This window comes from Macrotis lagotis, chromosome 1, assembly GCF_037893015.1.
Source record: "Macrotis lagotis isolate mMagLag1 chromosome 1, bilby.v1.9.chrom.fasta, whole genome shotgun sequence".
Lineage (NCBI taxonomy): Eukaryota > Metazoa > Chordata > Mammalia > Peramelemorphia > Peramelidae > Macrotis > Macrotis lagotis.
This window is the reverse complement of record NC_133658.1, coordinates 628,803,304-628,829,167: the sequence shown is the minus strand read 5'-3', so window position 1 is coordinate 628,829,167 and position 25,864 is coordinate 628,803,304. Positions and strand designations below refer to the sequence as shown.

General features: G+C 32.1%; 1 protein-coding gene across 4 annotated transcripts in view; it reads left to right on the top strand.

Moving 5' to 3' along the window:
- The window catches only part of LRP1B (LDL receptor related protein 1B), a 2,479,914-nt gene that overhangs the window by 2,386,874 nt on the left and 67,176 nt on the right, over positions 1 to 25,864 (top strand). For all 4 annotated transcript variants that reach the window (XM_074215080.1, XM_074215079.1, XM_074215078.1 and 1 more), the window contains 2 exons: positions 155 to 319; positions 18,572 to 18,733. In XM_074215080.1, the coding sequence (XP_074071181.1) occupies positions 155 to 319; positions 18,572 to 18,733 (327 nt within the window). The remainder of the gene's footprint in view (positions 1 to 154; positions 320 to 18,571; positions 18,734 to 25,864) is intronic.

The following is a 25,864-nucleotide window of genomic DNA, read 5'->3' as shown; positions in this document are numbered from 1 at the left end:
AATAAAAACCTTTATACCATTTTGTCTTGTGACCAAATAATTTAGTATTATTAATCAAAACAAAATCAAAGTCCTATCTATGGATTTTTTAAATTACCTGATGTTGTCATTTATACAATGAATCATATATTAATGTGTATGTTTTTTTTAACAGATGATTCATGTAAAATGACTTGTGAAAATGGAGGAAGATGCATTATAAATGAGAAGGGAGATCTAAGATGTCATTGTTGGCCCAGCTATTCTGGAGAAAGATGTGAAATCAACCACTGTACAAACTACTGTCAGAATGGAGGCACTTGTATAGCATCTGCTCTTGGTAAATATTATTTCCATTTTTTTTCCTATTAGTGAAAATCCTATAGAAAATGTTACATATTTGAAGTGGATTATAATTCTTGACCCTGCTAGAAAAATGAATTATTTCAAACATTATCTCCAATTTGGACAACTGAAATTAATTTAATTCATTGCCTTGGTTGCTGCTCTAGGGTATTGAAATTTAAATCACTTAATAATGAAATTAAACTAAAAATTGATCATGATTATAACTTAATTATACTCTGATAATAGCTTGAGAATTTATCTGGAAATCTATTGTAATCTTTATGCTAATACAAAATTGTGAAGAAATTATCATTTTATATACTTTGACAAATCTTACATTTGGGAAATAGAATATTACTATAAGTCACGCTAGCCTAGATATGTATCTATAGTAAACAAATAACTTTAGATATTATACATATTTTACAAAAACATTGCCTAAGGAAAAATAAATGAATAGTAAATTATAATTTCTTTTTTTTGCTCCTAGGAGAGGCAACACAGCTTATTATAAAGCTGTCACTAAAGGCAGGAAAACAATCCAAGATTTGCCTTTAAAAAATAATGACTCTAGGGACAGCTAGGTGGCATAGTGGATAAAGTACCCAGGAGTACCTGGGTTCAAATCTGGTCTCAGACATTTAATAATTACCTAGCTGTGTGGCCTTGGGCAAGTCACTTAACCACATTTGCCTTGCAAGAACCTAAAAAAATGATTCTATAGTGTTGTGCAGATTGTATAATCTGCCAATACCCTATACAATTTTGTAAGATTATTGCTTACAGAGAAAGAACTAATCTTCATTGGTAGATGGAAGGTCCTCACATGAAATCCCAATGCAATCACAGATCCATACTTAAAATAATAAAAATGTCTTCTTTTTTCTTATGATGCCCAATTCATTAAAAAAGCCAAATGAAATGTTTTTATAAAACACATCCACAGACTTCAAAAAGTATATCTACTATGTGTTTTCGGTATTGTTAGCTGATCTATAATTGATAAAACTTAATACCTCAGTAGAAGAAAGTTTTTTAAAAAAGTCATTGAAAATGTTTTTATTCAGCATAGATGTAATTGTAGGTAAAGTATAGATTGGGTATGTTTCAAGATACTTTTGAGAGATATTTGATCCTTGAATTGGATTGTCCTTATCCTTTATTCAATATGTAATTGACAAACTATGACAAAGTAAGAAATACAGAGTAAAGGTGACTGACATTTTAATTTTAAGGAGTATAACTATTTCTCTTAAGGAGGTAATTTTCCTCAGGTCGTGATCATATTTACAACTTATTTATATAACTTGAGAAATAAGAGTATCTCTAAATGGACAATCAGTTTTCTTTTTTTAGTCATCAGAATAATTGGAATTTGAGGAATAATTTGATTCTTTAAGCTTTTCAGATTTTTAAATCATATTACAAACTGCATGACAATCAAGAATTGGAACTAGAAGGCCTTTTAGAACTCTTCTGATCAAATACCTTCATTTTTATAGCCAAGGAAACTGAGACCCAAATCTCTTTACTTTGAGTCTAATACTCCCCACCACCACCATTATACCACTAATCCAATAAAAAATGATGGCATTAAAATTGCAAAAGACCTCAGAGACCATCCAATCCAACCTTCAGTGATATAATGCTCAATCAGGAATGATCTCCCTAAATTTATTCATAAAACTGTGACCTAGATTAAATCAATTTATTGAGAGAAATCAACCTCTAAATTCATGACTAGATCTATTTCACTGTTATTTTTTAAAGTTAATTTCTTTTGATCAATGATATAAGGAAATGGTATAGTGCATCATCTAAATTGCTTTCTTTAATTCTAACCTCTAAGGAATCTATTTAATTCCTATAGTAATTTTCCATGTTAAATGTTAGCTGGGTTTCAGAATTTTGAGTTACAGAGTTGAATAAATATATTCTAGAAATGTACTTAAAATCCCTTGGCACAAGGAAATTATAAAAGAAATGAGTTCAAATAAAGAAAGCAACTAGGGGTAAGTTGATGCATGTGTATTTTATGCTCTTCTACTATCTAATAATTAATAATAATGTGAAAGGCAATTAAGTCATTGGGAAAGCATTTTTCACTTTTTATATTGTGATTTCATAAAAGCATTGTTCAGTATTATAGGTTGTAGAACCTCATTATCTGCACACAAATGTTAATTTGTTAAACAAATCCCAGCGGCAATTCATGGATTTATTCATTGTTGGTTTACTTACAGTTAAGCCTTTTGGCAAATTCCTATGTGGACACTATATAACTAGGGTTTGGGGCAGCTTTAATTAAAATTTATAAGTTTATGACAGTTGTATAGAACTATAATAATTGAACAAAGGAAATGTCACCAGTTAATTAAAAGCATACATCTGAGAGACATAATTAAAATTTCTTATGTAAGAATGAAAGTTTCCTGCTACACAAGGTGTTAGTTTTGCAGTAATTACTATTAACAATAAATTATCACAAAAGATATATACCCGGTTTCATATACAATGGCAAGCAGCAAAGGGAAATAATTGAATATATTGAAAATATCAACAAGGGTCCATGTAGTTCAATTTCATAAACCTTTGTTAGGGGGATGCTTACAATATACTGGGCAATTGACAGGAATAATTTGAAACTTAGTGAAAGGTTTAATACTTCTATCACCTCATTAAAAAATGTTACAAATAACAAAAATAAATTTTCAATGTATTTCTAATTTTCATGTTTTGTTTTTTCATTGACTTTCTGCTTTATTAAAAATTCACATCAGGGTGGCTAGGTGGCCCAGTGGATAAAGCACCAGCCCTGGAGTCAGAAGTACCTGGGTTCAAATCCATTCTCAGACACTTAATAATTACCTAGCTGTGTGGCCTTGGGCAAGCCACTTAACCCCATTTGCCTTGCAAAAAAAAAAAAAAAAACATAAAAAAAATTCACATCAAAATTGGTCTAAGAGAAGGGGAACAGCAAATGAATTAAAATAAGACTTATTAAATTGGGGTACAGAGAAGAGTTAAGCTTTTTTCCTAGAACTTAGTCCCTATTCCTAAGTTTCTTGTTGTTCAGTTGTTCAGTTATGTCTTGATTGTTCACAATCCAGTGGAGTATACTGCCCATTCTGGGAAATCTTGGCAAAGTTACTATAGTCATTTGTCATGTCCTTCTCTAGCTCATTTTACAGATGAGGAAACTGAGATCTTTAGGGTTAAATGACTTGGCCAGGTTCACACAGTAATGTTTGAGATTCAGTTTAAACTCATGTCTTCCTGACTCTAGATCCAGGGTTCTATCACCTCTTCTACTTCATATGCTAGGAAGAGTTAGAAGTAGCATTACTGACTAGGTAACTGTATTGGTACAGTTGGGTATGCAATAATTAAGCAATCAATACTTGGTGAATGAATTAAGGAAAGAAGATAAGGGGGCAGCTAGTTGCAGCAGTGGATAGAACACTGGCCCTGGAGTCAAGAAGGCCTGATTTCAAATCCTACCTGAGATACTTAATAGTTAGTTATGTGACCTTGGGCAAGTCACTTAACCCCATTGCGTTGCAAAAAACAAAAACAAAAAAAAAAGGAAAGAAGATAAGAAAAAGAAAGACCAAAAGAAGGACTTTCTCATAATAGTTCTTTCATCACCATTGTGTGTTATGTCAATGGAAATTCAATCTTAAAGTATATGATGAACATGAAAATAGATGTCAGTATGATGGACAGGAAGAATCAAATGCTGTTTACAGGGAAAAAATCAGTCCTGTAACTATGGCAGCATAATAAAGGCAACTTCTATGGAACTACTGCTGCCCCTTCTTTTGCACTGCATTTTAGACAAGTTGGGAAGTAAAGAGAAGAATCAGGAGAGAAGGCCATTTCCTGGGCATCAGTCAAACCTAGCTCTAAGATATTTGTCCTTATCCCTTGAGGTAAGGTATGCCCTAGAATTTTAAAAATAGCCATCTTAACAAAAAAATAGTACTTCCCCCAAACTACAGTCATAGGATTTAGATCTAGAAGAATACCTGAAAGATCATATAGTCCAGGGATTCTTAGAATCTTTTTGGTGTGTCATTGACCCCTATGAAAATCAGCAAGGCCTATGGATCCCATCTGGAAATATTTTTAAATAAATAAAATAATGTAATGCAAAAGAAACCAATTATATTGAAATGTAGTTAATAAAGTATAGTTTGTTAGAGTTCATGGAATTAATATAAGAATCCCTGAGTTGTAGCCCAACTTTGTATTTTTTTTAATGAGAAAATTGAGATTCAGAGAGATAAAGGAATGCCAAGTAAAAGAATCAAATTGCAAGGCAGAATACTGTCTCTAAATTTAGTGTTATTTCTACCATATCCAATTACTTATCTTAATGAAAGTTAGTATAAATCATCATTCTTTGATTTCATTATTTGTTTCATTTTTTATTCTAATGAGTTCATAATGATTGGCAACTTGGCCATAACTTAAAGTCTTAGAGAGTTATTCTTATTATATTGATTGCTCTCATTTGATATGCATCAGTTCATACAAGTCTTCCAAGTTTTCTATGGACTCATCCTTATTGTCAAAAACAATTCCATTAAATTCATAGATCATAGTCATTTCCCAGTCCATGGATGCTCCTTTTAGTGTGACCAGTTCTATATCACTACCAAAAGAGCTATATTAGTCCTTTTTCATCTTTCTCTGATCACCTTGGTTTATAGATCTAGTTGGGGCTCTGAACTGAAGTCTTTGTTCTTGCTACTCTTTTCACTATGTCACATTAGGTAATAGATTTAGTCAAATTTACAGCTTTTCTCATTTGCCTAATCAAATGAAGTGAGTAACCACTCTAAAGGAAAATATCAAGTTGGTTATTTTCCAAGTATTTTTTTAAAGTGGATACCAACCTACACCTATACTTTACCTTCTCAAATTTATGAGATCATTTCATTTCATAAAGTGCCGCTCCAAGCTGGACAATTACTAGAAGCACACAATTCAATTAAAAACTAGAACTCTAAAGGATCTTGCCAAACCTGAAACCTATTTCAAATCGGTTTCTCTCCCTGTCTCAGTTTTACACTTAGTTATAAGCAGAGACTTTGCACCCTTCCCTCTTAGCTACAGACATCAGCAAACCATTGCCAATAACAGTGTACTTCATTTATCCTTGTGTTGCCATCTGAGACATTTCTGAGAGTCACTTCTGATAAATTAAGGCATCTGAGGAAATAGCCCTTTGCACATTATCCAATATAAATGCCCAACATCTTAGGGGTTCAAGTAAGATACAATGAGCAGGAAGCAAATAAAAACAAGAAACTATGAGTTTATAAGCAAATGTCCTTGATCACGCAGCGATATTTGTAGAAAAACATTCTACTGGAATTTTTTTAAGAATCTACCACTCTTTATTAGCTACTTATATTCACAATGTCATGTTTGACTATAAATTTTGATACTCTTTCATAATTTAATTTTGATTACAATTATATTCATATAATGGCTTTAAGGTTTACAAAGATCTTTTGTTATAAGAATGTAAGATATAGGAGAGATGTTATTTTCCCATTTTATTAATGGGAAAACTGAGAGTTTATATATATATATATATATATATATATATATATATATATATATATCAGCTAAGTAGAATAGTAAAGATAGTGTCAGACCTGAAGTCAGGAAGGTTCATCTTAATGAACTCAAATCAATCCTCAGACACTTTATAGCTGTGAGACCTTGGGCAAGTCAGTAAACCTTATTTGCCTCAGTTCCCTTATCTTTAAAATGAACTTGAGAAGAAAATGGTAAATAACTCCAGTATCTTTGCCAAGAAAACCCCAAAGCAGGTCACAAAATGTCAGACACAGCTGAAACAACTGAACAATAAACAACATAGGAATACAAATCTATTGGTCTTTCCACTACTTCATTCTGGGTCTCAGTGATAAAGTTCTTCATTTTTCTCCTTATAATAAAAAAGTACACTTCTAACTACCAAGTAAATTGATACATTGACTACCCAGATGTAATGACAGTGACTATATCTAATATATTCCCAGTTCAAAAGTTCCCAAGGAAATCAGCTGATAACTTTCTTTAGTCAGAAGATTATAATATGATTAACTTCCTAGAAGCTGATTTCTATTATGGATATTGGATTTTTTCCCCCTTCTAATTCTAAATAGCTTTTATATTTTGCAATGTTTCAGAATGTACAAGATGTAGAGTGGAAACTTCTCTATGAAGGAGGTATACTATACAGAATTCCAAACAATTTCAACTTGTTGATACCTGCAATGTTGAAGAATACATACAACTTGACCTCTAGAACTTTAGAAATTGGTCTTGTGAGAAAATAGTATGGAAAAAATTTTTATAAATTTTTTGCTATGCCCCAAGGAGAGTCACATTGTCTTACATTTAGTCACTTATAATAACAATTCAGTTACATAGTATATATCATCATATTTTGAACTTGTTTTTCTATTAAAAACTGTAAAATATTATCTCTATTTTACAAAGGAAGAAAAATTCAGAAGTTGTAATATGTCCATGTTCACAGAAAAATAAAGAATAATTTGCTAAAATGAATCTACTGCAGAATTCTCCTTTGCCCCAACTCACTGCATTTCCCCAAATTGTTCATTATCTTCTGACTTGCTACATCCTCTTACTAATATTCTCTGAATTAGGTTCTATAATATAGTGTCACTTTAGGAAGGAGATTTGTTGTTATTATTCAGTCATTTCAGTCTTGTCTAAACTTTGACTCCATTTGAGATTTTCTTGGCAGAGATACTAGAGTGATTTGCCAGTTCTTTCTCCAGCTCATTCTACAGATGAGGAAACTGAGGTAAATAGGGTTAAGTGACTTGATCAGGTTGCATGAGTTAATAAGTTTGGAGTTAGATTTGTTTTCAGGAAGTTAACTGTTCCAGACTTCAGGTTAGGCACTATATCAATTGTGCTACCAAGCGACCCTTAGGAAAGAGCTATTAGTCAATTATTTTACTTTATCTACTTCCTGGATATTACATAAAAAATTTCTTGAATTATTTTTAAGATTGTATTATTAGGGGTAGCTGTGGATGCAGTGGATAGAGCACTGGCCTTGGAGTGAAGAGGACCTTAGTTCAAATCTGGCCTCAGATACTGAATAATTACCTAGCTGTGTGACCTTGGGCAAGTCACTTAACCCCATTGTCTTGCCAAAAAAAAGGTTGTACTACTAAGAACCTTGGGATAAATCTGGTACAAAATAGAAAAAAGGAAAGTTGAAATGTTTACATAGGTGTTTTCCATTAGTCTTTGAATTATTGCTGGGAAATTAGTTCCTTGAGGATGCAGGATAAGGGAATAGAAAGCTGGCAAAATGTATTTATGTTGTAGAAGTACTGGGAGTTAGGACACAGCAAGGAATGTTCCATATCACTTCTCCCCTATATCAGAAGGCATCTACTTGCTCATTTTTTCTAGACATTTTCCAGGAACCCTCTAAATATGATAAAATTTTGGTCATTTATTAGCATATGAATAATAAACATCAGATATGACCAGAGATACTTGTTAACTGTGTGACCCTGGGCATATCACTTAACCTTGTTTGCTTTGGTTCCTCATAAATGTGAGCTGGAGAAGGAAATGGCAAACTGCTCCAGTATCTTTGCTAAGAAAATGCCCAAATGGGGTCATGAATCAGACATGAATCAGAAATGACTAAAAAATCATAGGTGGATTAGATTTGTCTTGGACTTTAAAAACAAACCAAAAAAAAAACTGGGAAAAGTATAAACTCCCAAAGAAAATCTTAATTTTTTTTTTCCAAAGCTATACCTAAACCCCATATACTTGAACCTGTTACCCATAACCGACTGAACAGGATAGATCTGTTGATATCAAAAAAGGTATTTTTCCTGTGATGTCAGTCAGTTAGTTGACACATATTTGTTAAAAACTTAACAATACGATAGGTTTTCTGTTAAACACTTTAAAAATAAAGACAAAAAATGAAAGTCTCTTGCCTTAAGGAGCTTACATTCTATCAGGGCAGAGATTATTCATATACATATGTATATAGATATATAGATATATAGATATATATATATGTAAATATATTTAAAATATGTGCAATATAGGGGCAACTAGGTGGTGCAGTGTATAGAGCACCAACCCTGGAGTCAGGAGGACCTGAGTTCAAATCTAACCTCAGATATGTAATGATTGCCTAGCTGCATGACCTTGGACAAGACATTTAACCACATTGCCTTAAAATTAAAAAAATAAGAAAATATATACAGTATACATAGAAAGCAATGGGGAAGGGTGCTTATAGGGCAAGCTCACAAAAAGGCTTTGAGTAGAAAGAAGTTAAGTGTTGGAAATAAATTTTGAAGTAAATGAAGCACTGCTTCTAAATATGGGGAAATAGTACAAAAGTCAGAAGGACTATTTTGTGGGAGGAATATCAAGAAGGCTTGTCTGGCATTACCCTAGAATGCAAGAGAAGGAGTACTGTTTGCAAAAGATGAAAAAGACAGCAGCAATCTATTGATTTCTTTTGTGAAATTAAAAATGGTGTTGCCAAGAAGTATACTTTCAGTAACCCCTCAAATTCTTCATCCTCTCCTTAGTTGAAACATAGATTTTCATTAGGGTGGATTCTTAGACAATTGAACTGAGAGGAATGCACATATTCTTAATCTTTTATCTTATTCATTTCAAGATAGAAGCTAAATTGTTTTTTGTCTGAATCTCAGAAATTTGACTATAGGTTAAAAAATTAAAAAAATCTTCAGTATACCCCAACGCAACCTTTTAAATTACAGTTTCTTTCAAGCTCAAGAGTAAAGTCTTTGGTTGTTTATAATAAAATGATGCTGTCTTTGGTTGTATTCAATTAATAAAATTCTGTTTCATTGAGAGAATGGTCGTTATATTTGGTATTAGTCAACAAGTAAATGATATTCAGTCATTCAACATTAAAAAATTCATTATGCTTTCAAAACAGTCAGCAAATATTTATTAGACATTTACTCTGGGCTAGGCTGTATGCTGGAGATACAAAGAAAAGGCAAAATCCTCTCTTACGTAAAGCACAAAAATATTCAAATCCAAAAGAATGTAACTTCTTGGAATTCTGTTATCATACCAGAGTGCACCATGGCAAAATACTGTTTGGAGAAATATTCATAATTAAATTCTTGAACACAACAGACTTGCCAAACTGTTAAACTTCTTTATGACTCCAGGGAGTCTGATATCACTTGGGCAGTGCATAAATGGTGGCAAGATCATTCTAGGAACATTTGAACATGACTTTGGCAAACCTTGATCATATGAAGAAAGTCTATGTGCTAGTGAGAGCAACAGAAACCTGAAATTATTATTTAGTTGGGCTATTGTAGATGGTACCAGATCACACTGGTTAAGCTAGAAGTTATGATCAGTTCAATTCAAGAAACATTTATTAAACATTTAATATGTTCAAGCCCTATGGTCAGAGCATTTCTTAAACACTGTCATTCATTTTTAGACAAAAACTGTAAGCTTTTTCTAGTATAATTTGAGGATGTCATTGACTGGTATTCATGTTGAAGATAAAAATATTTCAGATTCTCAGCAATCACAGCCCTGGCTAGTAATGAATAATGAACTTTCTGGAAGTATAAATAGATTCTGACCCATAATTTGAAACATGTCAGAATATATTAGCTAGTATCCAGGGAGGAATGGGATAAACTTCACATTTCTTTCTCCCTTTTTTGGTATCAGGCTTTGCTGAAGGGAGCTCTGTAATCTTTGAGATACTTAAGACAACTCGACAGCAATAGTCAACTTGCTGAAATTATATCTAAATGAGGTCTCAGTTTCAGTCTTGGAAAATATTATATTAAGTATAAAAGCAGCAAAATAAATCTCTCCAACAAAAAGAAAGCATTAAAAACTTGTATTACTCTGAGTTGGTTACAGAGATAGGTTTTACCAGCCCATAGAGTTTAATATGATTTTTCAAATGCCAAGTATACATCAGATAGTAAAACAGCTAAATTCTGCACCTCAGATTAGTCTGTTCTCCATAGCTTCAGGACTCAGGGGGACAGGATCTTCTGAAAAAAGAAGAAATTCAGAATTAAAGGACCAACAAGATAGAATTTAAGAAGTAATAGGAAGAACAGACATAGGATAATCAATTTAATTTTAAAAGAACAATCCTCTCATTTTCCACTTGAGAAAACTGGGCCTCAAAGGTTAAGTGACTCACCTAAGGTCACAGGTCTAGATTTGAACCCAGATCTTCTGAAGATGGGTCCATGGTTCATTTCACCCTTCATACTGCCTCTCCTTATTTAATTTTATAGATTTTGAGAAGTAAAGTTGTTTGGTTATGAAAACTTGGCCTGAGTAAACATATGCAACAATTGCTATGATTAAAAAACTAATTTCTTAGTGGACCAAATATCATGATAATTAGTAACTGAGTTAACCAGTATCAAATTAAACTACAAGAGCAGAGTTGTTTATATAGATATAACAAGTTGTTATGAATTTAAATGAACTCTTTCAAAGGCGCATATAGATGATGTCCCCAAATTATGTATCTACCCTATGAAAAAGGTTAGCAATGGTCCATGCCTCAATGCTGCCTACATAAGAAATGTAACTAATTCAATTTTGTTAGTTCTACAAAAGTGTAAACAAATCACTTGGTCATCATTTGACAATTCTAAAAGCACTCACAAAAGACATCCTTTGTACTTTTAAGTTATTGTTTTATTCTGAAGTGAATATACTAAAACTAATTATTAGCACATGCTCCCAAATTTTCTACTTAATTTTCAATCAGACAAAAAGTTTTGAAGGCATCTGAAAAACCATCAGGATCATTTCACTATATGTTTCAAGGTCATATCACAATTGTAACACAATACATGTAGACATTAACTACTCTTTAGACTTCTTCCATGATATAATTTAGTCTACATATTTCCCATTAAAATGCCCAGGAATTTTATTTTGAATTATCAAAAATACCTGGTTATATAGGTGTAGCAGAAGGGTTATTGGAAATAGACATTTAGAGGAATTGGAAAGGGCTTCTTATAGAAATTGAGATTTTTAGCTCAGACCTAAACAAAACCACAGAGAAGGCAGAAATGAAAATGAAGAAGGAGAGAATTCCAGGCGTGAGGCCAGCCCTCAAATTAGCCCCTATAGTTGCCATATTAAAGAGTCAAGTAATTAGTTTAGATGAGCACAAGATTGAATTCCTGTATCCTAAACTCAGAAATATAAATTGTTTTTAAATAAGATAATAATAATTTAAATTTCTATTTCCAAAAATATTTTAATGGGAAATATATTGAAGAAATCATATGTATATTATGAAAGAAGTCTAAAGAGTAGCTAGTGGATTGTGTTACAATTGTGGTACAATGCAAGGATATTGAGTTTAGAGGAGAAACTGGTTTTGAATTCCTTTTTTGCCTCTTACTATCTGTTGAATCTTAGACAAGTTGGATTAATCTCTTTTGTAATTATTATTTCTATGATGATAAAATAATCATATTTTAGTAAATAAAATTTTATGTTAATAACCTTGGAGTTCACTATAAAGTAAAAATCTGTGATCCTGTGATGAAAATGACTGAATATTGTTTTGAGAAACATTTTTAAACCAAAAAGTAATATATAAATATGAGTTATTATTTAATTGTTAAAAAGAAAACATTGATGAAAAATTCTGATCTTCTAGGCAGATGTTTATATCTGTCTTTAGCTAACCACTGTACTTTTTTCCTTGAGATAAAATTCAATTTACTGGGAACATTTGAGTAACCAAAAAGCAAATTTTTATTATATTAATATGAATGTGTATACATATATGTGTACAGGTAGGTAGATAAATGAAGATAGACAGGCATAATAGCAAGAGAGAAAGATAGCCAGATAGATAATCTATTCACATTTAGTTCTAATTGTTTGATTCTGACCCCCTCCCAATAAAAAATTTCATTTAGTCACAGCACCAGAAGCAAATGAGTGATTTTGAATTACCTGTACTCTAATACAAACAAACTTTAAAAAATATTCCTACATTATTCATCTGCTTTCAAGGTATGCTATATTTTTTAATATCAGTCACAAACTTTATTAAATGCTTTGTGTCAGGCATTGGAAATACAAATGCAAGTAAACAAAAAATATAGTCTCTGCCCTTAAGAAGTGTCCACACTAATGATAAAGGAAACCCATTAAAAGAAGATGAAAGAGGTGAATGTGGATTTACCAAAGCCAGAGAAATTCTAGAGAAGTATGGAAGAGTACACCGTGGAGGGAAAGGAATACTATGCACTAATGTGCTAATTCTTTTATCAAATTAAATTTGTATCCCTACTCTCCAAACAAAAGAAAAATAAATATGGCATTTCATGCCAATGTACATTGTAGCTCTTACTTTGTTTTACAAATTATGCCCTGTGTCCACAGAGGAAATGCTGGGTGGAGAGCACTTGTAATTATTTGAGTAATTCAAGCTGGAAAAAATATCAAAAGTGTAAGTTTTTCTGAGATAAATAAATGAATCAAGATTTTTAATTAAATTGTCTGGGTAATTAATTATAATTTTGCCTTGCGTATCTAGACAGGGTCACCAATAAACCATGTATATGGTGCCCTTACTTGCTTGGAGCCCAGTTGTTGAGAGGAAACCAAGCGGGAAACTTATTAGTAGGAGTAGATGTAACTTAATCTTAAATGCAGACTTAAAAAATGAACTAAGAAAGGCAAATCTTGCTTTTATTTCTCCCCCTTTCTCACCCTCTATCTCTCAGCAAATTCTGTCTAGGCAGTCAGCTCCCCATCTCTCTGATATGAATGACTACTATAAACCCATGCATTAGTGATTCTAAGATTGCATTTTCTTCTTAAAATGTAGCAATAACATTCAGCTATCTACCTAAGAAGGTTTTTATAAATGAACATAATAATACATGTTAAGGTAGATGCTAAGAGTGCCTTGAAAATATTAGCTCAAGCACATTCCATAATTCTGCAACAGATGGTTCATTTCCCATCAGCAAACAAAGGATTGCAGTATCATCACACATTCTTTCAAGGTGGATATTTTCCTGAATAGAAAGGTTTCTCCTTGTCAAGGAAAAAAAAATATAATGTCTTTCTATTCAATGGAAAAGAAAGAAGAGCTTTTTCAATAGAATCTGGCTGAAAACTTAGATGAAGCATATGCCAGATGATCACCCAGTCAATCTATACTAGTTTAAAGCTAGCTGTAGATGAAATACAAGCACATCATTTTTTTCCCCTGTGAAATAGGAAAAAAGGAAACTATCGCCCTGGCCACATGTGCTTCTATACTAGTCTTGACAGAACTATTATTTTCTCATATTAAGTTTTTATATTTTAAAAAAGATATACCAGAAAATAATTTTGAGATCTTCATAGGCACTTGTAAATGTTTTAAATATTAATAAGTAACCAAGTAGCATAATGTCTATAAGAAGGGCTCAGAGAAAGGAAACCTAATTCAAATCCTTCTTCAGATATTTGCTAGCTGTATGGCCTGGACCATGTATTTAAACTCTCTGTTTCCCATATGTTAAATAGTGGTAGTCATAGCATCTATCTCACAGAGTTGCTGTGAGGATCAAATGAGTTTACATAGGTAAAGTGCTTCGTAAACTTGAAACATTGTTTAAATGCTAGTTTTTCATTATAATCCTTTTCTGACCTGCTCAAATCATAGAAATCTCTATTTTGTGAACTACTGTTGTACTTACTGTCTGTAGCCCTCATTTGTTTGTCAGTCAACTAACCTTGAATAAGGGCCTACTATGTGCCAAGCTCTATTTATCTGTGTGTGCAAACATTGATGGACATATGTGTAGTATGCATATATATGTAAAGTATGCACATGTATATGTGTGTCTGTGTATCTATGTAGAGACAGCAGAGAGGAACTATTTCTTTCCATGTAGATTATAACCCTTTGAGTGGAAGAATTAGGTGTTATATTTCTATGTAACTTTGGTGTTTAGGCTATAATGTGTATATTAAGGCTTCAAAAATATTTATTGATGATTTCTTAATTTTTTACATAAAAATTAAAAATATGCACATTATATTAAATATTCATATTATATATATGTATATATATATATATATATATATATATATATACCTGGATATTCAGGTATAATCTTTATATAAATATATACATGTATAGACATGCATATAGAGATATATGTACACATATATAAATAAAACTACATAAACACACATGCACACCAGCTACTTAGCGCAAATCAAAAAGTAACTCTTCTTTCTAATGAGAGGGATTAACCCTGGATAAGAAATTTTCTCTGTTCCTGAATAGCAATATATAAGAAATTGGTTTTGGTGTGTTTAGAACAGAGTCTATAGATTAAAATGATCTAAATCAACTTTGAATATGAATCACCACTCTATATCTGAATGACACTCATGTTATAAGTATAGTGAATCTTGGAAATAGGGGACTTCTGTCATTTTCAGATGATATTTAAAAACAAATTCAACTGTGAGGTCCCCATGCAAAGGAAGTATATCTTCTTTTTTAAGTCAATTACATACTTTACTACATTTTTGTGTACAAAAAATCCTTGGCCCAAACCCAAACCTTCCACACCCCTCAAAGGTCCAGGGTTCATTTGAACTAAGTTTAAACCTTAGTCTTATCAAAGGTCATTGACTTGTTTTGTTCTTCATATGCCCAATTTTAGGAAAGCTCCTAAATCTTAAACATAGTTCATGTTTATATTTTCCCAAATGTGGGTAAAAAGTTCTCCATATAAGTCCCTATATAAGTATTCGAGGCAATAAGTGCATTTTTGAGAGGACAGTCTCTATAGACAAAAGCAAAATACTCACAGGAATCTATGGAGATGCAGAAAACACATTAAGTAATCACAGATTTCTCTTCAGAAAAAATTAAGCTTGTTCAATTTAATTGGATCTCAAGTCAACTCAATTTTGAAATGATAATCTCTTAAGTCTCCTTTCACACTAAAATTTTCTATTCAATGTATCAAAGAATCACAGAACCTAAGAGTTGAAATAACTATCAGAGATCATCAAATCCAACCCATATCTGTCCAAGGGTCCTCTTTCTTACCATTCCAACAAGTGATTGATTAATTCTTTTCTCGAAGACCTCAAGTAAGAAGAAATCACTTTATTGGGCAAATTATTGCTAAGAGTAAACCTTTGATATCCTGCTCATCCTACACAGTTCCCTCTGCCTCAAAATTTATATTTATCACCTTTTGGTTTTCTTCCTATCTTTTCCTATCATATACACTGCATGAATAACTCATGGGAATAGTAAAGGGTAGCAAGTTACTGATCTCTTATCCTTCAACTCTCCCATGACATGACAAGCTATAAAGGCCATAAAGAGAATTTTTCATTCTCCGAGAAATGATAAAGTATGGTTTATGAACTCTTGAATTTTGGAATTGTTAAATTTGAGATTTTTCTCAATGTATGCCTAAGACTAGTATTATCTAAGAAACTCTTGTCTCAGACCAAAAGATCTGATTTTATGGTTTTTGTGCTGACCAGAAATCAAATCTCCCTTCTCTACATAAGAAATAGGAGTTGAAGAGCATTAACAATGAATTGCCCTTTCTTGTTTGGGTTCAAATTCAATATCTGAGACTTATAATGTCAAATCATTTATTCTTCCTAGTTCTCAGTTTCATCATTTATAAAATGAGGTGAATGATTGAACCTTATAATCTCTGAGCTTTCTCCCAACTATAGCTATATGATCCTCTTAGTTAATAAATATTTATGAAGCACATATTATATACCAGCTATTATGTTTAGGTTTGGCTTGCAACCAAAGATGTTCTTGGATCCAACTTATACAAGCTCACCAGAACAGATTGTAAAATTTTTAATGAGAGCATTTTATACCTCAGAAATAGGCAATGCTATATGTTAGAGCCTGATTTATTGTTTTGTTGAGTGTCTATACTCAAGAAAATGATGGAACAATATGAATAATGTATATGAAACTTAAATATTTGCCATGTATGGATTTGGGGTGGTGAGATATGCTGGTTGATAAATGTTTACCAGTAAACCCCATGTTACTATAACAAAGGTTTAAACAATTTTAATTTCAATCAGCTTATATTCCATCCAATCAGCTTATATCACCATCAATGACTAAATCCACACTCTTCATAGGGAGTGAAATCATAGTTGCCCCCCAAAACTGACTTCCTTATAAGATCAACAATTAAATAATCATGGAACTCAACTGATCAACTCCATAAATATGTCGCTTAAAAGAAATTTACTATTTAGTTTATCCTTAAATATTTATCATTTTCTGATTGACTCCTAACCTATATTTCTTTATTCTTGCATTATTTCTAAACTCTTTTATTTCCTTACACAATTTTTTCTCTCTTCTGAGAATTTTCACATTGGAAAAAAAAGTCTCTTTACTCCATTTCCCGTCTAAGTCTTTAACAATTCCATAGGTATAAGACATTTTGGACTTTATCATGGCTACTTAAAAGAGAAATTGCTTTGATAATTGTTGAATTTATTATCCATATTCAATGTAGTTATGAGTTCTTTGTGACAGAAGTGAAGAGAAAATAAAAACATATTCACATACATATACACATTTGGATGTACATATTTGCGTATGTCTATATACATATATATGTATATATGATGTCCCAGATTCACTATAGTATATAGTTTTAATTACACTTTAAAAAATGTATTTACATTACAGTAATGAAATGTCATAGTTCCTTGAGTTCAAAATAATCTATTTTAAATAGGTTAGTAAATCATAACATTGGAAAATGCATTTTAGCTAGAGGTTATTTATTAACTGTTAAACATAACAGTAGAGGAGAGATACCAGAACACTGGAACATATGGTTTAAACTTTCTAACATTTAAAATCTAAGGATATAATGTTATTCCCAATAAATGATCATAGCAACAGCTGTAGGAAAAAATAATAAATAAGCAATCATGGGCAAAAACATAGAAATTAGAGTCCTTGAAAGGGTGATTTTAAATTTTTTTATTTGTACAAAGGGGGAGGTAAGTGTCATAATGATTAGAACACTAGGCTTGGAATGAGGAAGACTCATATGTATGAGTTAAATCCAGCGTAGACATGTAGTTTTATGATGCTGAGCAAAACATTTAAACCTTTTTGCTTCAGTTTCTCATCTGTAAATGAACTGGAGAAGGAAATAACAAACTATTCTTTGCCAAGAAAACCCCAAATGGAGTCATGGAGAGTCAGATAAATCTGAAAAAAGACTTAGCAATAATTTGCCCAATAAAGTGATTTCTTCTTACTTGAGGTCTTTGAGAAAAGAATTAATCAATCACTTGTTGGAATGGTAAGAAAGAGGACCCTTGGACAGATATGGGTTGGATTTGATGATCTCTGATGGTTATTTCAACTCTTAGGTTCTGTGATTCTTTGATACATTGAATAGAAAATTTTAGTGTGAAAGGAGACTTAAGAGATCATCATTTCAAAATTGAGGTGACTTGAGATCCAATTAAATTGAACAAATATTTATTAAGTGCTTATGACGTGAAGTTAACTTTCAATGTAAAATCAAAGATGTCAGAGGTCTCAATGTCAAGATGTTTATAATCTAAAGGATAAAATGTTCAATACAAGTCCAGTGTTCTTTCTACTGTACCACCTACCTGTTCTATTGTCTAAGAAATAGAATACAAAAACCACAATTCATGGAGTCTAGTCTCTATGTTCTTTCCTATATGTACACATTCATTGTTTTTCCCTACAGTTGTTGCTTTGAGATTTCTTTGCAGAGATACTGGAGTGATTTGCCATTTCCTTCTCCAGCTTATTTTACAAATGAGGAAACAGCTAAACAGGAATAAGTTAATTTATCCAAAGTCACAAAGCTAGTATCTGAGATCAGATCTGAACTCAAGAAGATGAATCTTTCTGACTCCTAAGCTACTCAGCTGCCCCAAAGGCAAAATGGCATAAATCAAGGAAGCTTAAAATACATGCAAAAAACACAAGGTTTAGTGATTTGTCCAAAGCCACATAGCTAGAGAGTGACTACTAAAGGCAAGATTAAAATTCAAGATTTTCCATCACACCATATTGACACATTCAAATCATCTGCTTTTTTCTGTCTTTTCTATCCCTTACCAACAGGAAGGCCAACCTGCAGCTGTGCTCTGGGCTTTACTGGACCAAACTGCAATCAGATGGTCTGTGAGAAGTTTTGTCAAAATGGAGGGTCTTGCAGTGTTACTGCGGGGAACCAACCATTCTGCCAATGCATGCCTGAATATACTGGAGACAGATGTCAATACTGTAAGTGGAGATATTCTGCAGCCTGATTTGAGTTTGATGTTTAATTAGATAGAAACTGTGACCATATTAGTTTCATCTCTTCTCTTATACATTTATGTGATCTTAAATGTATATGTGATCTTAAATGACTGGCTCATTTTTATTTTCCTGAAAATGAGGAATGATGCTTTCATCTACCTTTATTTAAATTCTCTGTGGACAGCTCAGTTACTAAGTCTAAATAAAACATATAAAAAGTTTTATGCAAGCAACTTTCAATCATAAATGATTTGATCATAACTACTATTTAATTTTGTGCCTTCCTCAACCCTTCCACTATATTAGGTCAAGATAATTTTTTAGTTGAAAAGACAATATGTTGCTCTATAAAATCATAGAATAAATTCAGTACCAAAGTAAAATGACTTTTGTAGTAGCCTTCCTCCTAACATTTAATTTGTAAATCTAGTAGAAATTTGACTTTAAAGACAGTGCCTTCAATCTCATTTCATTGATAGGTATATTCCTCTCTCTCTCTCTTTCTCTTTCTCTCTCTAATCTATCTATCTATCTATCTATCTATCTATCTATCTATCTATCTATCTAGTTGTATGCTAAAAATAAACCAGAGAATAGAATGATGCATGACATCACTGTAGCATATAACAGATCTTATTGTTGCATGCTACATTTTGAGATTCACTGAGGTAAGGATGGCCTAATGTTTTATAAACAGTAGCACAGTCATTTCATTATCACCATTAAGTGCCATAGCACTTACCATTTTTACTGCAGAGCACTTTATTAAAATTAACCAATTAATCTTGAGACCGAGTTTAAATTAGTTGCCCAAGTCCAGAAGTCCTCAAACACTGTTGATCAAGATGTAAGCAAATATCCTTGGAGAATGGTGAAGCAATAGTTTTCAAGGAAGCAATCCTCTTATATGACTGGGGACAGTTCAATGAAAATTATTATTCCAATAACTTACAAAACATAATAAGTAGAGGGTTGTATCACTGTGCATATACAACAAATCTACTCACTAGAAAAGAAGAAATGACAGAATGGTTCATTACAATGTCTAATTAAAGATCCATTAGTGGGAGGTAAAACATCAGTTCTAAGTTGTGCTAAGTAAAAACATTTCATAACTCTAATGACAAAGTAAAATGCCGAGGTCTGAAATGCAAATTAATTTGAACAGCAGTAGCCCAGGGAGGTGAGACTGAGATAAATAATGGCAAAAATCAAATTAAGTTTTCTTTAAGGAAGTTGTGCAAAACTAAACATAGCTGTATTTCATGCTCTGCTGGAGCAAGGATTCTTAGTGTAAATCAAAGAAATGAGTAAGAAGGGTATTTCACATTCAAACTAAAGTATTAACTGAAGGGGAAAATACTGAAGGCTATTTGTAATCTAATAGTAATAACATTAGGGCTAAAGGCCAATGTAGACAAACTGACTTTGTGTCTGAGAGACAAGTATCAAAATTAAATAGCAACCCAGATGTCCTTTCACTGATGTTTTCTAAGTCCTTTAGTAACCTGAGCAGGAAACAATTATAATTTCAATTATAACTCCACTCATTAGTAACATTTGTGTCATTCCTTGTTCCTTTTAGTTCTAATGGACTCAGGCATTAAATTATATAATTTAAGAATTGTGTTCATATATGATTATTAAAATTAATTATATTTAAAGCTATCGATATCTTCCTGTGTCAATAATTAGATTCCAAAAATCTTAATAGAGTGGGGATTTGTTCTAAATCAGGTCTAGAATGTCAGACTAAGAGGTTTGCACTTTACAAAATAGGTAGTGATGAAGCTAATGAAGGTTTATAAGTAATATAGTGACAGCCATTAAGAGACTTTCTTAGAATATGGTTTGGAAAGGAAAGAAGTTATTATCAATTAATCTATCAGCTAAAATCATTTATCAAATAAACCATTTTCCAGTCCTGGGGATACAAATACATACTCATACTCCACACACACACACACACACACACACACACACACACACACACACACACATTCATATATAGAAACCCATACACATGCACAAAGCAAGGTAAGCCATGGTGTATGACATGGTTCCAGGAAAGAAAACAGAGTAGACATAGAAAATAAACTACCACTAGGGACAATAGGAAAAGTATATTGAAGGAGGTATTTTTTGAACTGAGTCTGGAAAGGAGAAAGTAATCATATTGAAAAATAGGAAACTCAAAAAGGAAGCATTCCAGCCCACAAAAAAAGCATGAAGTTGAGAAGTGACTCATGGATAAGCTAAATCTGATTGGATCCTAGAGAGCACAGATGGAATTAAAGGGTAATCAATCTGGAAAGAGAAGATAGAGCCACTTTGTAAAAGACTTTAAATGCCCACCAGCAGAATCTGTATTTTGTGCTTGAGCTAATAGGGAACCTATGACTTTTCCTGAGTAGGGCAATGACAATGATCAAATCTGTGCTTTTAATAAAATATCAATTTGAGTGAAGCATGGTTTGGAGAGAAAAGAGACTGAAGAATGTTATTGAAGTGATCTAGGTTAGAAGTAAAGAAAACCTGAACAAAGGGGTTGTGGCATGAGCAAAGAGAAAGGGATAGATACAATATAATGTACAAGTATAACCAACAAGATGTTGCAATTAATTGGATGTAAAAAGTCAGTGAAAATGAAGAAATGAGAGTAATTCCTAGATTATGAATCTAAATTAGGTACGTGGAGAAATATTGGTATTATTAAACAAAAATCAGAAAGTAAGAAAGTGTGGATGTAGAAAAAAAGATTTTGTGTGTGTGTGTGTGTGTGTGTGTGTGTGTGTGTGTGTGTGTCTGTGTGTGTGTATGGGTATGGGTGTATGTGTGTGTATATGACAGAGACAGAGGAAGAATTTGATACATATAATATGTGCCAGCTATGGTTTCTTTTCTGTCTTTGTTATTTAACTTCTAGCACAGTGCCCTGCAAAGAGTAGTCATTTAATGAATGCTTGTTGCATGAATGAATGAATGCAATTAAGACATCTAGACTTTGCTTTCAGAAGGAAGTTATTACTTTCATAGCTTTCTCTTACCTGCAGTTTACGGCTTAAGTGATAGCTGCACCCATGTATTCAAGTCAACCCTTTCAATTATTTCTATTCTTAGGTGTTTTTTTTCCTTGAAATTTTCTTTAAAATATTTAAAATGAATTAATTCAGAACATGTAATTAGCCAATAGAATTTATTTTAAAACTGTCATTTATCTATCACTATGCTAGCACAAGTTCATTGGAAAGAGTTATTGAAGCATTTACAGTCAAGGAAAAAATGGGTAGGTTTAAACCCCTCTATGTAATTCAGATTTGTTATTTTTTTAAATTGATATATTAAAGGCTCTAAGTATGATTCTATTATCATATATATATATATATATCTATTATCCTAAATATAAATGGATCAATGCATTAAAGAAATATTTCTTTGTAACAAAATAACTAGCATTTGTGTAGTTTTTAAAATTTTCAAAATACTTTACATAGTAATTTATCTAATACAACAACTCTGTGAGAGAGATTTTATAGAAGAAACTAAGTGTGAAAGACATTGACCTGTCCAGTATCACAGAGCTAGATTTTATTCCTGAAGAAAGATTTTAATTCAGGTCTTTCCTGTCTCCATGCCACCTAGCTACCTAACATTTATAGTTAGTTCCCTATTAGTGCAAAAAAAAATGAATGACCTGAAGAGATCACATGTATTCAGATTAGTATTAACTTGAAGGTATACTTATTTAAAATAAGGCCATTGCTTCCAACCCATTGGAAATATCAAGTATGAATTCCAAAAATGTAACTATTTCAAATGATTCATTATTTATACTAATTGAATCCTAACAGCACTATGTGCCAGGGTTTATAAGTACTGAGAATACAAATAGAGAAATGATATGCCCCATGCCTTCAAGAAGTTTCCTCTGAGAGGAGGAGACTTCATAGATAGATAGATAGATAGATAGATAGATAGATAGATAGATAGATAGATAGATAGATAGATAGGCAGTCAACATTAGGAAAGTCGTTTGAGAGGTTCTCTTTGTAGAAGCAATAGTAGTATTGATTCAGTTATATTTCCTAAAGGCAAAGGTGGAAAGTAAGTTGTTAGGGCAGAGAACATTTGTGGCAATAGTCAAGAAATTGACAATAATCAAAGTCCATGATTGTGTCTAAGGTCAGTTAGGTATAGTGAAGTCCCACCACTTAGGACTTGGTGCAGAATTTCCTGTTTTTCCAATGTTTGACTGGAAGGTGCCAAGGCAAATGAGAGTGTGACTCTGGTGAAAGATAGTCATTTCTGGGACCAGATAGATATACAATGATGCCTCCTAAATCTGAACAATCCAGGGCATGGTGGGAATTTTCAATGTTCTCCACAGAATAGACTAGGTACTGTTGAAGAAATAAAATAAAAGATTGGAAGGGAATTCAGGAATATTTAGAACAACCCATATCTAAAAAGAATCTGGATTACAAATTACTGATGAGTGATATTCTGACCTTCCTTGGAAAATCTCTAGTGACAGGAAAATAACCATCACTTACTCCTATTTAAAATAGATTTTTATTGATAGCTTTTGTTATTATATCACCCATATTTCCCCTAGGTCTCACTCTCTTCCCCTCAATTGCCTAATAGCAAAGACTTTAAAAGAAAGAAAAGATAAATGAAAGACAAGCAATGTTGGAAAAAATCTAACATTTTATTCTGCAACTTTTGTCCTTTATGTAACCTTGGTTAAATAATTTAACATCTCTCATCCTCACTTGCATCCTTTGTAAAGTAATGGTATAGGACTAGATTGCCTCTAAGTTCCCTTTCAGTTATAAAACTTGATCTTGCTATTCTGTGAATATAAATGCTATAGGAATTAAAAGAAGAAGAAAATAGCATTATGCACTGGACTTTGAAGGAGGGGTCCTATTTAGGTAGTCAAAGGGACATACATGGCTTTTACCTTATCCACAGATGCTAGAGCAATGCTATGTTTCCACTGTTGTTGAATTTTATTCATATATAGATTTCAATTTTTGCTATATATATTTTATTACTGAATTGTTTATTAGTTAATTCATTTATCATTTATTATTAAATTTTATTACATTTGAAGTATTATATAGTTGCAAGTGAGAATTTTCTGAAACATCTAGAATATGCACACTACAAGAAATAAATAAGACTAAGGGCGGCTAAGTTGCACAGTGGATAGAGTAGGCCCTAGAGTCAGGAGTACCTGAGTTCAAATCTGGCCTCAGACACTTCATTATTACCTACCTGTGTGGCCTTGGACAAGCCACTTAACCCTGTTTGCCTTGCAAAAAAACTTTAAAAAAAAGAAATAGATAAGACTTCAGTTACTAAGTCACTCCTTTTCATACATTCCACTTCTTGATCATTCAGTCCTCTACTTCTATCCCTTTCCCTATAAAAACATATTTGCTCTAAAGGCCATAGAAAATCACTGAGGAATCAAATTTGTTTGAGCCCTGACTTCTCATTAAGTATTTATGTTGCCCTTTACCTACATATCTCTGATCTTTCTCAGGGAAATGATCAATATACAAAGGAAATATTTTTAATTTGAAATGTGTAGGATAACATAGTTGCATTTTTGGTGTTATTAGTATAGAAGAAGGCAGATTTATCAATGTCAGAATGACAGACCAAATGAAATACATTGTTGATCTTCAAATTTTTCATTCACATTAGTGGACTTAGAAGAAACCTTCAGGATTAGGGGAAAAATCCTTGAAGATCAATTTTAAAGAAAAAACTTTACTTTTGCTCTAAGAGAAGAATTAATTAAGGAGTGATTTTTGTTACAAAAACATTTTCCTTTGAATGAAATTAAAGTGAGGGGATACCAAAGATATGCATATTTAAGAAAAGAATAACATATTTTAAAAATAGGTTTAATGGATAGATTGAAATAGATTTCCCCAAACAGATGGAAGCGATGTCATAAGGAAGATAAAATATGTACTGTGATGACTTGAAGAAACCTCTACCATATACATGCTGTGAACAGAAGGCCAAAATTGGAATTCTTTATGAGGAACAAATGCATATATGTGACAAGAACAGAAATGAACATTTTGCATTCTAAAATGTTATTTATTTACTTACTATTCAAAAGTATTTTAACATTTTTATTTCTTTAAATTATTTCTCAAACAAGTAACAACACAACATTTGTTAAGGCAAATATGGATACTTAGAAGCAATACAGTAACTTTGTAACTTGTGATTTGACTAAATATGGATTAAGAGAAAACACTTGAAGAATGTGTAATTACCATTGCTGGCAACATAGTAGTAGCTTGTTTCTATACCAGCTGCACAAATCTTGAATTTGAGATGATGATAATCTCACAATATTTCAGAAGCAGCATTTCATCTCCTAAATATGCCAATATTGGTGTAATATAATCATCTCCTACAGATTGCTAAAAATTAAAATGGCTTTGACAGTAGAGACAGTTATGTGTCCTTTTCCTAACCAAAGGGGGAAACAATAAAGAAAATTGTATAAAAGAGAAAGATAGCCCAAAGAAAAATGATTCATTTATATTGACTATGGTGTTTCAACTGCTTAGCTTAAGATCTGTCAAATGAAAAAAAGGTGGATTTTAAATAGATTTTTTACTTAAACTTAAATCAAAGTCCATTTGGGAGGCTATAAAATAAATTCAATGCTTTGCATTTAAAAAAAAAAACCAACCTGCAGTAATTGTGATTCTGGCCCAATTCAGATAAAGCAAACTTCATGGATCCACAAATAATTATCTTCAAACACAATTGGGTCTTTGAAAACAATATAGTACATAAATCATGCACAGACAGACACACAGATTAAACAAAAATATTTATTTGAGGCTTACCCCAAACCAAACAAATTGTTTCTAGTTGAATGCTTCTGCAAACATCATTTTTTAAAGAATTAATTTAAATGTAAATTTAAGGTTACTTTTTAAACAGGGTGTTTCATATCAGATTTGGATGGTCTCCTGACATATTTTGGAATAATGCCACAATTCAGGAAGCTTGAAATGCTTTAAGGAGAATGAAACACATTTAAAATCCTGTCTTTTTAAAACTTCATGT